Source organism: Carassius auratus, unplaced genomic scaffold (genome assembly GCF_003368295.1).
Source record: "Carassius auratus strain Wakin unplaced genomic scaffold, ASM336829v1 scaf_tig00020930, whole genome shotgun sequence".
In the NCBI taxonomy this organism is placed as follows: domain Eukaryota; kingdom Metazoa; phylum Chordata; class Actinopteri; order Cypriniformes; family Cyprinidae; genus Carassius; species Carassius auratus.
In genome coordinates, this window is record NW_020525071.1 from 78,432 (window position 1) to 91,872 (window position 13,441).

The following is a 13,441-nucleotide window of genomic DNA, read 5'->3' on the forward strand; positions in this document are numbered from 1 at the left end:
ACTATATGATAATGTGAAGTAAGATGAAATGTTGAATAAAACGTGGATTAAAAAATAAAAAGAGAATTTGTTGATTATTATTAATGTATTAATTTACCACACCTTCAGTGAAGTTCCTCCCACTACAAACACACCTTCACTGAAGCTCCTCCCACAACATTCACATCTTCAGTGAAGCTCCTCCCACAACAATCACACCATCAGTGAAGCTCCTCCCACTGCAGTTCATCAATAAATGCTGGAATGCTATGCTAGTCCCATCAGTCTACAAGGGAAGCATCAGGCATCAAAGCATCAGGAAGAAGTGAAATCTGTAGAGATAGAGTTTATTGAAGAACATGAGAGATCCAGAACCCTGCAGAATGAACCAGACTGAAGAACAAACAGGTTGGTTTATATTTTTTACCATTCATCAGTGAGGCTAAAGAACCATAATGTTTATCAGCAGTTCAACCTGTAGTAGATCAACACAGTTAAATAATCTAATAAAGAATAAAGGGGAAACATGATTAGTGCTGGAAACAGAACAGGTTCTGAAACTGGGGTTTCTTTAATTTTACTATTTTGATCAAATGATCAGAGTCAGTTCATAGTTTTCATACTTTTAATCAGAATTTGGGACATGGCTAAAATACATTTTTACAACTCTGGCACAGATTTTCTTTATTTGTGATCCATCTGAAAGCTGAATAAATACTGTATGCTTTTTTTAAGCACTGCTTTATGGTTTGTTATGATTGTGCCATATTTGATCGAGATACAAATGTATGCAAATTTGGAATCTGAGGGTGCAAAAAAATATGAATGGAATGGATATTACTAATCAAAAATTTAGTTTTGATATATTTACAGTAGGAAATTACTAAATATCTTCATGGATCATGACCTTTAATTAATTTCCTAATGATTTTCACCATAAAAGAAAAAACAATAATTTTGACCCATAGTGTATTGTTGTCTATTCCTACAAATATAACCATGCTACTTATGACTGCTTTTGTGCTCCATTGTCACATTTGTTTTTTTAACCAATATACCTAATAAACATTAAACTTAACAGGGTAACAGGGTTGATAAATACAGTCAATACGACAATAGATTAATATAATTTTCCCATCATGCTCTAGAAAGAGTGTAAATGATGTCACTTCCTGGGCACAGCTACTTATTCTGACAGATAAAAACTTGACTTTAAAATTAATAAATTAGTCAACTGAATATCCATCTTAGAAACTGTAGCCCTATTGTATAGTCTATTAATGTTGTTATTATTATGTTAGATAATTGTGGAGTTGATCAAACATTGGTTAATTCTCATTACAGAAACATTGGATTTGTGCCTTTAATGTTAAAGTAATTCTTTAAAGATGACCATACCTGTTTCATGGAAAGAGATTTATAAAAATACATAAAATTATCTGTGTAGCCCTTGTCTACTTCACATTTCTCAGATTTTTCTTATGATTAATTTATTGCAACTTTTTTACTTTTATTTCAGCCCTGCTGGAGGAGAGTGAAGAGCAGAAATATTATGATGTCAAAAGTAGAGAAAAAACTTGCTCACAGACTGAATCAGATTCTTTACTGAAAAGTACAGACAAGAAAAGTTTCATCTGCACTCAGTGTGGAAAGAGTTTGATGAGCAAACAGAGTCTTGTGTTTCACACGAGGATCCACACCGGAGAGAAACCATACACATGTGATCAGTGCGGGAAGAGTTTCACATACAAACAGACTATCATTGATCACATGAGGATCCACACTGGAGAGAAACCGTTCACATGTGATCAGTGTGGAAAGAGATTCACATGCAAACGGACTATAAGTGTTCACATGAGGATCCACACTGGAGAGAAACCATACAGATGTGATCAGTGCGGGAAGAGTTTCACATACAAACGGACTATCATTGATCACATGAGGATCCACACTGGAGAGAAACCGTTCACATGTGATCAGTGTGGAAAGAGATTCACATGCAAACGGACTATAAGTGTTCACATGAGGATCCACACTAGAGAGAAACCGTTCACATGCGAACAGTGCGGGAAGAGTTTCACTCAATCATCAAGCCTTAAGATGCACATGAACATCCACACTGGAGAGAAACTGCATGAATGTGGGCAATGCAGAAAAACATATGCAAGGGCTTCAAGCCTGAAGGAGCACATGATAGCTCATTCAAAGGAAAAACCACATGCATGTTCTTTATGTGGAAAGAGTTTTTCACAACTGCAGCATTTAAAAGTTCATCAGAAGAGACACACTGGTGTGAGAGAATATATGTGTTTTGAGTGTGAGAAGACTTTTATTACGGATACAGAACTGAAGCAGCACCAGAGGATCCACACTGGAGATAAACCTTACAAGTGTTCACACTGTGACAAGAGATTCATTCGGTTAGGACATCTGAAATCACACGAGAAGATCCACACTGGAGAGAAACCTTACATGTGTTCACATTGCGACAAGACATTCAGCCGGTCAGATACCCTGAAAAGACATGAGAGGACTCACACTGTAGAAAAATCATATCCCATGCATGTGGGAAGAGTTTCAGTCATTCATCAGCATTATTGAATCATACAAACAACAATCACAGTAAGTTCATTTCACGTTTCTTTGTATAGCAATTTTCACAATACAAATCATTGAAAAGCATTAGTAAATAATAGTTATAATCACATGGAAGAAACAGTGAAGCAGTTCATGCTTTCATGCAATTGTAAAATATGTTACATAGTTTTACAGGGTCATTTCTAAATAGTTTTTATCTGTAAGAGCCAAAGAAGTAAACCAATAAAGAAAGAGCAATGAAGAGTTTTAGCATCAAGCGACATAACAATTTATGACATAATTAGTACACTTTTACTCAAAACTCACTTTAAAAACACCATTGAGTGTTTGTAGTAACCGCCTTTGCAATCTCATGTGGAATTTGGTTGTTTACTGTTGTTGAAATATCCTATTTATAGCCTTTCATATCACTGTTCAATTTAGCATTTCAGATGTAGGCTACACCATGCATTGCTAATGTGTGTTTTTTTTTCTGAATTGCTAATGCAACCTTTTCACATCACAGTCTGAACAAAATGAAGCATTGCTTGGTAATTGGTCAACAAAGTATTGATAGTTGTATAAATATTGTCATAATAACAGTTGTCTGTTATTATCTATCCAATAAATCCATTTCTATCAAAGTTATGACATTGTCAAGATGAATTTGTTCTGACACAGTTTAACTCTGAGTTCTTGTTATATTTCATTACCATTTTCTAAACTATACCAAATAAACTGTGATTAATGTGAGAAATGTTGAAGGTGTCTGCATACATTTTGTTTTGACTGTATATTTTATTTTACAATGAAGACTATGCAGTACTACTTTACATTTAAATTTTCAGTTTCTGTACCTGGACACACAAACTTGAAAAAAAAAAAAAAAAAACGTTACAAAAATGTGTAAATAGCACAAATAAATAGAACGAACATAGGCAACAATTTCAAACAGGGCTTACTGGTACAACCTGCACTGGATTTAAGCATGTACCTAGATGGCGCCAATAAAGGGTTCATCTTGAGAACCGCAATTAGAAGAAGAAGAAACACAGAAGCGTCATCTTTTCTTCTGCCCTGAATCTGACGCGACCCAGAGCAGTGGCGTTGAAGCGTTGCCAGTGGTGGAAACACACTGTAAACAGCGCTGTGAGATCCAGTGTGAAGCGCGAATAGAGCGATCAACACAAATGACTCGGCCATTTAAACTAGTTTACAGCCAAACAGGAGAAACACTGTGTGTGCAACGAGACAGTCAGAAGGCTTTTCAATCTACACACCAATCATCATTTACCATGGATTTACTGTAGTAATACTCACTGCACCAGGGTATTTTGGCAGAAAATGTGGGATTATTCACGTTGAATTATATTAAGGTATGTTGTAGTATGTACTTGTGATTAAACTATAGCATGTAGCTATGCTGAATGTTTTTAGGCTACTGTTTTTCATGCAAAAAGGCTACTTAAAAAAAATGTAGTTACATTTTTTACCATGGTGTTATATGTGTGGTTTTAACTGGGTTTATCATGACTTAAATGTATGCTACTATGGCAGTCCAATGCTTAATTTATTAATAATAATAATAAAAAAAAAAAAAAAAAAAAAAATATATATATATATATATATATATATATATATATATATATATATATATATATATATATATATATATCTCTTTTTAATTAAATTAAGCGTTGGACTCCCATAGTAGCAGAAAATTGGTCAGAATCAATTTAACCGTATAAAATCGAAGTTGCTGTAATTTTTAGATGTTACTGATTTTGATAATGAACAAATTTACCTCCTAACTCAAGATACTGTCAAATGTGCATTTATAAGAGACAAAAAATTGAGATAGGAACATTATTAATATTGATATTTAAAGTCCCCATGAAATAATTTTTTTTTAGCTTTTACTATTAATATGTTAGCCTTAAGGTTATGAAAAAGCTGTGTCCAAACCAATGACTAAATACACATTCAGGAAAACTTAGAAAACTTCATTTTCTCATCTAATCTTCCGTCCAATCAAATGCTCTCTATAATCCCTTTAATTTTAAATACATGCTGAAGCTGCGGCTGTAATCAGTCAGATGTACAGAATTAGAATTTTCTGTATGGTGATTGGCAAGAAGTGCACTATATAGGGGACAGGGAATGATTCAAATAGTGTAAATATGCTTTCCATTGGGGAAAAAGAAGTCTGGTTTTGCACTCGCACTGTGTCACGCTAACCACAGCACCACACACTCTATGCTCCAGTTCAGAGGCACGATCACATGTGCGCTTCGGCCCTATTTGAATTCTACTCAGAATGCTATATTTTATAGCAATATGGATGTGATTAGGGATGGGTACCATAACCCGGTATTAAAATGGCCCCGGGGCTAAATTATGAAAGACCGTAGTATCAGTAAGATCTGACGGTACCGGTTCTGCTTTCGGTACTGGAGGGGAAAAAATTTATGTACTATGTATTTTTCCTTAAAAATGTTATCATGCACATTTTATCTCACCAAACATTTCTAATGTGCGATCATATAAAGACGTTTGTCTGTGAGATCTGCGAGAGACCTCATGCGCGCCGCGGAGGCTGTCTGTCAGACACACACACACCACAACGGGCGCGGCTCACCCAAAGACATAACAATATGAAAACTCCCGCTTAATAATAAAGAGTGACGATGGCGAAGAGATTTGCTTAAAAATGTTATCGTGCACATTTTATCTCACCAAACATTTCTAATTTGCGACATTATTAAGAAGTTTGTCTGTGAAATCTGCGAGATCTCTCATGGCGCACACACACGCATATGGGGCCATTCACATATAGCTGTATTTTCGCGCTCAAGTTCGTTATTTCAAATGTAGGTTCACGGTATGCGCTCATAATAGAAGCGACGCGGTCACGATGCACACGCAGTGCGACGAGCTCGTGCATCCGCACCGCATCGAGTTAAAAACATCTCAACTTTTCAGAATGCAGCAAGCACACCACAGGTCATGTAACTTCCTCACCTTTTCCGTAACAAATTTGAAAGCTCAGCCAAGATGAAGGAACAGCTGATAGCTGTTTGTGGATTTTAAAATTAATTTAGTAGCAGTGCTACTGCAAGCAGTTTTTAGTGCTGCAAATCCATTTATCCATTGCTGAAATTTCCGCGTCTTCACGGAGAGAGCAGGTCATGGTTGCTTAGCAAAAGCGGCGTGCCTTGCGTTTTCCACGCGTTTTTAGACACAATATGTGAACAGCCCCTTAAAGTACGAAAACTCCTGCTTAATACAAAGAGTGACGATGGTGGAGACAGCAAAACGTTCCAAAGTGTGGTTATACTTCACTAGAGTTGATGCAGACACTGGTTGTTATAAGTGAAACAACATTTTTGCATGTAAGGGCAGAAACACAAGCAATCTGTCAAAGGATCTTTCAAAAGTGCATTATGTGCAGACAGAGAAATGCAAAGTTTTTGACTGCCTAACACAATACAAAGTACCGATAAGAATACCGTTAAAGTACCGGACCGTTAAGCAGTATCGGTAAGAGTAGTAATACCGTTAAAACCTTAACGATACCCATCCCTAGATGTGATTGTGGCTGTCATACTCTGTCAAACGTCTCTGATCGCGGGCCAAGCTGTGGTATAAACAAATGCTATTGGCTATTTAAAAAAAGGGGTGGGGCTGCTTGATATGTCCCATCTTGTCTTCCTGTTTCAGTTAAAATGTCATCAACAGATAGAATAATGTTGCGTGTTTCAAAGCATTTCAGGGTACCTTTAATATTAATATTGATATTATTAATATTTTCAGGCAACCCAAATGTTGCTTGCTTATTCACAGCATGTTGCAGTAGTCAAGAGGAACTTAAAAAAATAGCATTCCCAATAACCTGATGAGCCATAAGCAGCAAACACATTTCAAGAAAAATCAGATGGCTTTAAACATTAGCTTCTTGCTGTTGCAAGTTTAGCTGGGTACCAGCACATTTCAGTAACAACCAATTGCCTACAGCAACGAGCAGGTCTAGCAACAAACACGATACTGAAAACAAGATAAGCCATAACAAGCAAGAAAAATCACAATTCCCGGATAGCTTTAAAGCAAAGACCTTCTGAAATAGCATAGACTGGGGCAACATGCCCTTTACAGAAGAACAGCACCAAAAGAGTGCTCTTCTTTAATAAGTAGCTGAGAAGAGCAGCTATTAATTGCAACCCATGATTGTCCAATGTGCTTCACCACAAAATTAAAATGGAAACACAAAAACACATTTACTTAACAATAAAGTTGTATAATAAAACTATAAAATGTAAGGTAGGGAATTGTTAATACAGATTAAAAGCCTTTTCAAACAAATAAGTTTTTAAGATAGATTTAAAATCGGATAGAGGGGGCAAGTCTGACTGTGATAGGTAATCATTCCAGACTCTGGAGGCAACTACAGAGAATGGACGGTCACCTCTACACTTATAGATCAATCTAGAGATAACCAACAGTCTCTGTTTGGAAGACTGAAGTGATCTAGTGGAAACATGTACAATCAATAGGTCAGAAAGATAAAATGTGGCCATACCATTCAGAGATTTGTATACTATGAGTAGAAAGTTTTAATCAGTTCCATGGCGTACTGGTAACCAGTGCAGAGAGTGTAAAATTGGAGTGATGTGGCCCTGGTTTTAAGTACATGTATGCAGTCTGGCTGCTGCATTTTTAATTTAACTGTAATCGAGACATAGCTGGGTGGCTAATCTTAACATATAGAGAATTAAAGTAATCCAACCTGCGGGATATAACGGCATGGATTACTTTTTCAAAATTTTTGAAAGAGAGAAAGGACTTTACTTTTGCTAGCATTCGCAACTGAAAAAAAATATATATATAATTTCACCACTAAATTTATCTGCTTATCAAATTTCAGAGACTGATCAAAGACAACACCCAGGTTTTTCATGGATGTCTTCACATAAGAAGAATATGAAATGAAGGACCAAAGACTATAATGCCTGTTTTACTCTCATTAAAACTTTATTAGTGCACATTGCTATTCTTGATGTAAACAATTAATCCATGCAAGTTAATCAGCGAAAAAAAAAAAAGTTTTCTTCATAATCTTTCATCAAAATCGGAACATTTACTTGTGCTCTGAAATGGCATTCCTTTTCTGATGACGTCATTTTGACGGCTTGGGTGGAATATCCTTAAGCACACCCCTCCAACAATTTCTGATTTCTATGAGTTATAGAGGAGGAGCGCAAACATAAAACCTTGCCCTCTATTCAATATTCAGTTTCAGCTGGAAATACGTCACTACACTGACGGTTCACACGGTTCACACAGACTTACAAACAGCTTCCCTGCTGTCCACTGGGTCACTTCTTAGGTGAGTTGAATGTGCTACTCTCAAATTTCCCTGAGGACAGTACTGCTTGGGAACTTCAACATCCACCTAGATAAAAACCACAGGCTGCTGACTTCAACTCTCTGAATGCCTCACAAATTCAACTCACAAATCAGGTAACCAATTGGACCTTATGCTACACACGCTACTGGTCAACTGACAAAACTTTAGTTATGCTGTTGCAAACCTCAAACCAAGCCTCATCTCTTCTTACCTCACACTGACTCCGGCCACAACACACACTCTTCTGCTGGTCACCTTTCAGCTTAACCTTTGCTCGCTCTCTTTGCTTCAATCTTAGACAGATTTGACCCATTTTATACAGACCCAGAACACACCACCTCCTCTGCCCCCTGGCTGTCTAATGTTCTCCGGGAACACTGCTCTAGACTCAGGCCTTAGTAGATCTTAGTGTATAGCATTCACTCCTCTCCTCCTTCTCTTCAAGTGTCTCCACCGCTAAAGCAACATACTACCTCAACAAAATTAACAACTGTTCTGACTCTCGAATGCTTTTCAAAACCTTTTCTTCTCTTGTTTATCCTCCTCCACCCCCCTTTCCTCTACTCCTACAGCTGATGACTTTGAAATATTCGTATTAATTAAAACAAGAAACCATCAGCGACCAGTTCTCCACACCACAAAAAGACAAATCCCCTGAACCATAAACACTCATTCTCTCTCCTCCATCTCTCCAATCTCAGAGGCAGACATTTCTAAACTTATCCTTTCCAGTCATGCTACTACCTGTATGCTTGATCCTATCCCAACTCACCTCCTTCAGGCCATTTCTTCTTCTTCATTTCTTCTTCTCCTGCGCTAACTCGCATTATCAACACCTCTCTTCACTCTGATACATTTCCTACAGGATTCAAGCAGGCTAGGGTAACCCCACTGCTTAAGAAACCCCCTCTAAATAGAGAAAACTACAGACCCCTTCGTCCATTCATTACAAAGACACTTGAATGACATTCAAGTTGTTCCACCAAGTCTCTATGTTTCTTGCACAGAACAATATCATGGACATTCTGGCTTCAAAAGTGGCCACTATACTGACACTGCACTGCTCTCGATTACTGAAGACCTGAGACTGGCAAGAGCAGCTTCCAAAGCCTTAGTACTCATCTTGCTGGATCTGTCTGCTGCTTTTGACACAGTTAATCACCAGATCCCTGTCTACCCCCACGAAGAGGAGTGGTTCAAGTCTTACCACTCTGGTTGGTCCTTCAGGGTGTCTTGCAGTGGTGAGGTTTCAAAATCACTACTTTTTGTAACTGGGGTTCCCCAAGGCTTAGTTGTTGGACCATTTATTTTCTCTATCTAGATGTCGTCTTTAGTATTCTTCATTCAGAAACATGTTTTTTGTATCATTGCTTTGCTGATGACTCTCAGCTTCTCATTGCAACCAGATGATACAGACTCTCTGACAAGACATTTCTGGCTGGATGAATTATCATCACCTTCAACTAACCTTGCTAAGACAGAACTGTTTGTGGTCTCAGCCAACCCACCACTTCATCAAAACTGCTCTTTACAGAGTTTCGTCAGCCATAACTCTTTCCAGGACAGCAAGAAACCTTGGAGTTGTCATGGATGGTCAGTTTAAGGTTGCCATAGAATGCATTGGTTCAGTATTTAAAATTGTTCTCTGATGTCCCCTGAGTGTGTATGTGAAGTTTTATCTCAAAATACCCCACATATAATTTTTTCAATTTGTTGAAATGGCAACTATTAGGTTATGAGCCAAAACGCACTGTTTTTGTGATTGTCCCCTTTAAATGAAAATGAGGTGGTGCTCCCGCCTACCTTTTCAGAAGAGTGCAGAGCTTAAAGAACTCTATGCTTGTGGGCATACCACCGCTGTAACAGTTTAACTGGTAGTGACCATGTGACTGACCTCACATTGCTTCCATATGCAATTTTCAACTACTACATTCCTATTTACGATAGTTTTGGTAGCACATGAAGGCAGAATTAGTGAAAATAGGTAGAAACAATGGTAGCTTTAGTGAAATTAACATTAACATTTAGTAACACAGAGAACCAAGAAGCTCTTTTGGAAAACAAAATATGACATGTGATGGTTGCTTTGTCTGGAGTTTGGATGTTTGCACACAAAGTGTTGATATTGAGCCCTCTTTCAGAAGCAATCTTTGCATGACTCCAGCACTGAACAAGTCCTTGTTTTGAGAGGAAATCTGGTGTAAAATGTTAGCACAAACGTATATAGATGCCTATATTCGTTGATGCATCCCAAAACACAACACTTTTAATGGCTCTAACAATTAACCCTAACAATTCACAATTTTTACAATAGTGCTCTCATTATAAAATTAGCCTATATGACAGTAGTTATTAAAGATCACGTTTTTCGTGTTTTTTTAAGCTTTGTGTTTACAGTGTGCAATATAACGTGTTCATGTTTTGCGTGTAAAAAAAAAAAAAACAGTATTTTTCACTCAATTCACCTATCTGTATACCACTATTTTCACTGTCATAAAAACGGGCTGATGACTTCCTTGTTCTATAAAGCCACTCCTTCAGAAATACGTAACAAGATCTGATTGTACCAGCGGTTCCTGTGTTGTGATTTGACAGCAGCTGAGCGCACGCTGCCCTCCTGGAAATGCGATTGGGCTAGTTTTGGACTAGTTTTGAGAAGCAAGTGGGCAGGATTTGTTTTGAAAACCTGGCAATCCTGATCTGAACGCACATGCTGGAGATGTACTTCTAATCACAGAACGCCTTTACTGACGAGATGCCCATCAAAATCGCATTTCCAGTTTTTGCACAGCCCTACCATCTAGTTAACAAAGCTAAACAGCTTTGCCCTTTGTATAATAAGTTACAGAAACTGTTAAACGCACCAACTTAATAAAATACACTTACCGGTTGTGGTCCATAAACAACGCCTTCTCCAGACAAAGAGGGAACTGCTCCATCTTTCAGGAATAATCTTTGTGCGAATCTGGCATTAAACTGATTGAGATTTAGGAAGCTGTTCTCAGCAAAATGTGCTGCACATAGTTTTTCATGTGGATTATAATTTTCGGTAACCGAGTTGAACATAAATTGTAACCATTGATCTCCAAGTACAGCGTCCCTGGGAAGCCCAAACAAAGGTGATTAGACTCCGAGATGAAAATAACAGCGTTTTGACAACAAGGCGACGAACACACTCTTCAAATGCAACTTTTCCTCCTCCTCCTTCTTGTATAAGCGTCATTATTTATACAACATAACGTTAATATTAGGATTTATAGGATAGAAACACAGCAGCTAACCTTTAAAAATTCACAGCGTTTTATTATAATGGTGTTCTCATTATAATGGTATGGGTGTGACAGTCCAGTCATAGTTATTAATATTCTGCATTGTAGTTTGACCAGTGCTGTGCACTGAAGAAATATCACTGTAGTACTACAATGATGCGCTTGACTCCAAACCAAATGCATCTTATATCAGGTAAATAATATATCCAGTAACTGATTTATCTTTAATTTTGGCAGATCTGCTCCTCCCTCAGTGAAGCTCCTCCTACAACCATCACACCTTCAGTGAAGCTCCTCCCACAACTATCACACCTTCAGTGAAGCTCCTCCCACTATAATTCATCAATAAATCATGGGATATTCCAATCAGTCTACAAATGAAGATGAGCATCAAAGCATCAGGAAGAAGTGAAATCTGCAGAGACAGAGTTTATTGAAGAACAGAGAGAACATGAGAGATCCAGAACCCTGCAGAATGAACCACACTGAAGAACAAACAGGTTGGTGTTTATTCTTCATCCTTCATCAGTGAGACTGAAGAACAATTAAAGTTATCAGCAGTTCGTCAGATAGTAGAAAAACACAGTTAAACTTATAAATAATATAGGGGGAATTTTGTATATTGTAATTGTATAGTTTATTAATGTTATTATTATGTTAGATATTTGTGGATTTGATCAAACTTTGAATAGATCTCAGTACGGCAACATGGATTTATCCCTATTTTTTTTTAAGTAATAATCTGAAGATCACTGTACCTTGTTCACTGAAAGAGACTTATATATATAAAATATATAATAATTTTGTTTAGCCATTGTCTCCTTTTACTTCAGATGTGTTTTTTTATTATTTATATTGTAACTTTTTTTACTTTCATTTCAGCCCTGCTAGAGGAGAGTGAAGAGAAGAAATATTATTATGTCAAAAGTAGAGAAAAAACTTGCTTCCAGATTGAAACAGTTTCTTTACTGAAAAGTACAGACAAGAAAAGTTTCATCTGCACTCAGTGTGGAAAGAGTTTGATAAGCAAACAGAGTCTCATGTTTCACACGAGGATCCACACTGGAGAGAAACCATACACATGTGATCAGTGCGGGAAGAGTTTCACCCAACCATCAACCCTTAAGGATCACATGAACATCCACACTGGAGAGAAACCGTTCACATGTGATCAATGTGGAAAGAGTTTCAAAAAACAAGGACATCTTAAGAGACACCTGGACATCCACACTGGAGAGAAACTGCACCCATGTGGATCAATGTGGCAAGACATTTTTGAGGACTCAGACCTGAAGTGTCACCTGAAAGTTCATACAAAGGAGAAACCACATTCATGTTCTTTATGTGGAAAGAGATTTTCACAACTGTATAATTTAAAAGTTCACCAGAAAATACATACTGGTGTGAAAGATCATAAGTGCTTTGTGTGTAAGAAGACTTTTATTACAACTGCAGAATTGAAGCAGCACCAGAGGATCCACACCGGAGAGAAACCTTACAAGTGTTCACAATGTGACAAGAGATTCAGTCAGACAGGACATCTGAAATCACATGAGAGGATTCACACTGGAGAGAAACCTTACAAGTGTTCACACTGTGACAAGAGATTCAGTCAGACAGCACATCTGAAATCACATGAGAGGATCCACACTGGAGAGAAACCGTATCACTGCACTGTATGTGGGAAGAGTTTCAGTGATTTATCTTCTCTACGCAGTCATAAAATAAACTATCACATTAAGTAATTTATCTCCAGGTCCAGTGCTTTTAAGTGCAAAATTGCATCTCTTCCATATTAATCTGTCATGAGAAACAAATTTGTCACAGTACGTCAAGTTCATCTTCAAGACATGGAGATTTAAGATTTAGATCCACTCAGAGATGATGCATTTTACCCAAGAACAATATGTAAAAGTTTTATTCTTGTACAGGTGCTGGTCATATATTTAGAATATCATAAAAAAGTTTATTTCACTAAAAACTTGTATATTATATTCATTATTTACACACAGACTGATATATTTCAAATGCTTATTTCTTTTAATTTTGATGATTATGACTGACAACTAAGGAAATCTCAAATTCAGTATCTCAGAAAATTAGAACATTGTGAAAAGATGCAATATTGAAGACGCCTGGTACCACACTCTAGCCCGCTTATTACCCTCAAAACTACTGCAAAGCCTTTAAATGGTCTCTCAGTCTAGTTCTG

The 13,441-nt window shown here is 37.2% G+C and overlaps 1 protein-coding gene across 1 annotated transcript; it reads left to right on the plus strand.

Moving 5' to 3' along the window:
- The first annotated feature begins 505 nt into the window (after positions 1 to 505).
- LOC113076652 (gastrula zinc finger protein XlCGF57.1-like) lies at positions 506 to 13,029 on the plus strand. The gene is made up of 5 exons (XM_026249346.1): positions 506 to 530; positions 1,499 to 2,138; positions 2,307 to 2,483; positions 12,257 to 12,362; positions 12,699 to 13,029. The coding sequence occupies exons 1-5, from the start codon at positions 506 to 508 to the stop codon at positions 12,972 to 12,974; spliced, it is 1,224 nt and encodes a 407-aa protein (XP_026105131.1). The 3' UTR covers positions 12,975 to 13,029.
- The last annotated feature ends 412 nt before the right edge of the window (positions 13,030 to 13,441 follow it).

What these genes read in the sequence shown, in the direction of transcription:
- LOC113076652 (XM_026249346.1), top strand. Translation starts at nt 506, where the DNA reads ATGATTAGTGCTGGAAACAGAACAG. An exon ending in TGTGGGCAATGCAGAAAAAC is followed by an intron (nt 2,139 to 2,306) that starts ATATGCAAGGGC and finishes GTGTGAGAAGAC; the next exon opens with TTTTATTACGGATACAGAAC. An exon ending in CATCAACCCTTAAGGATCAC is followed by an intron (nt 12,363 to 12,698) that starts ATGAACATCCAC and finishes TTGAAGCAGCAC; the next exon opens with CAGAGGATCCACACCGGAGA.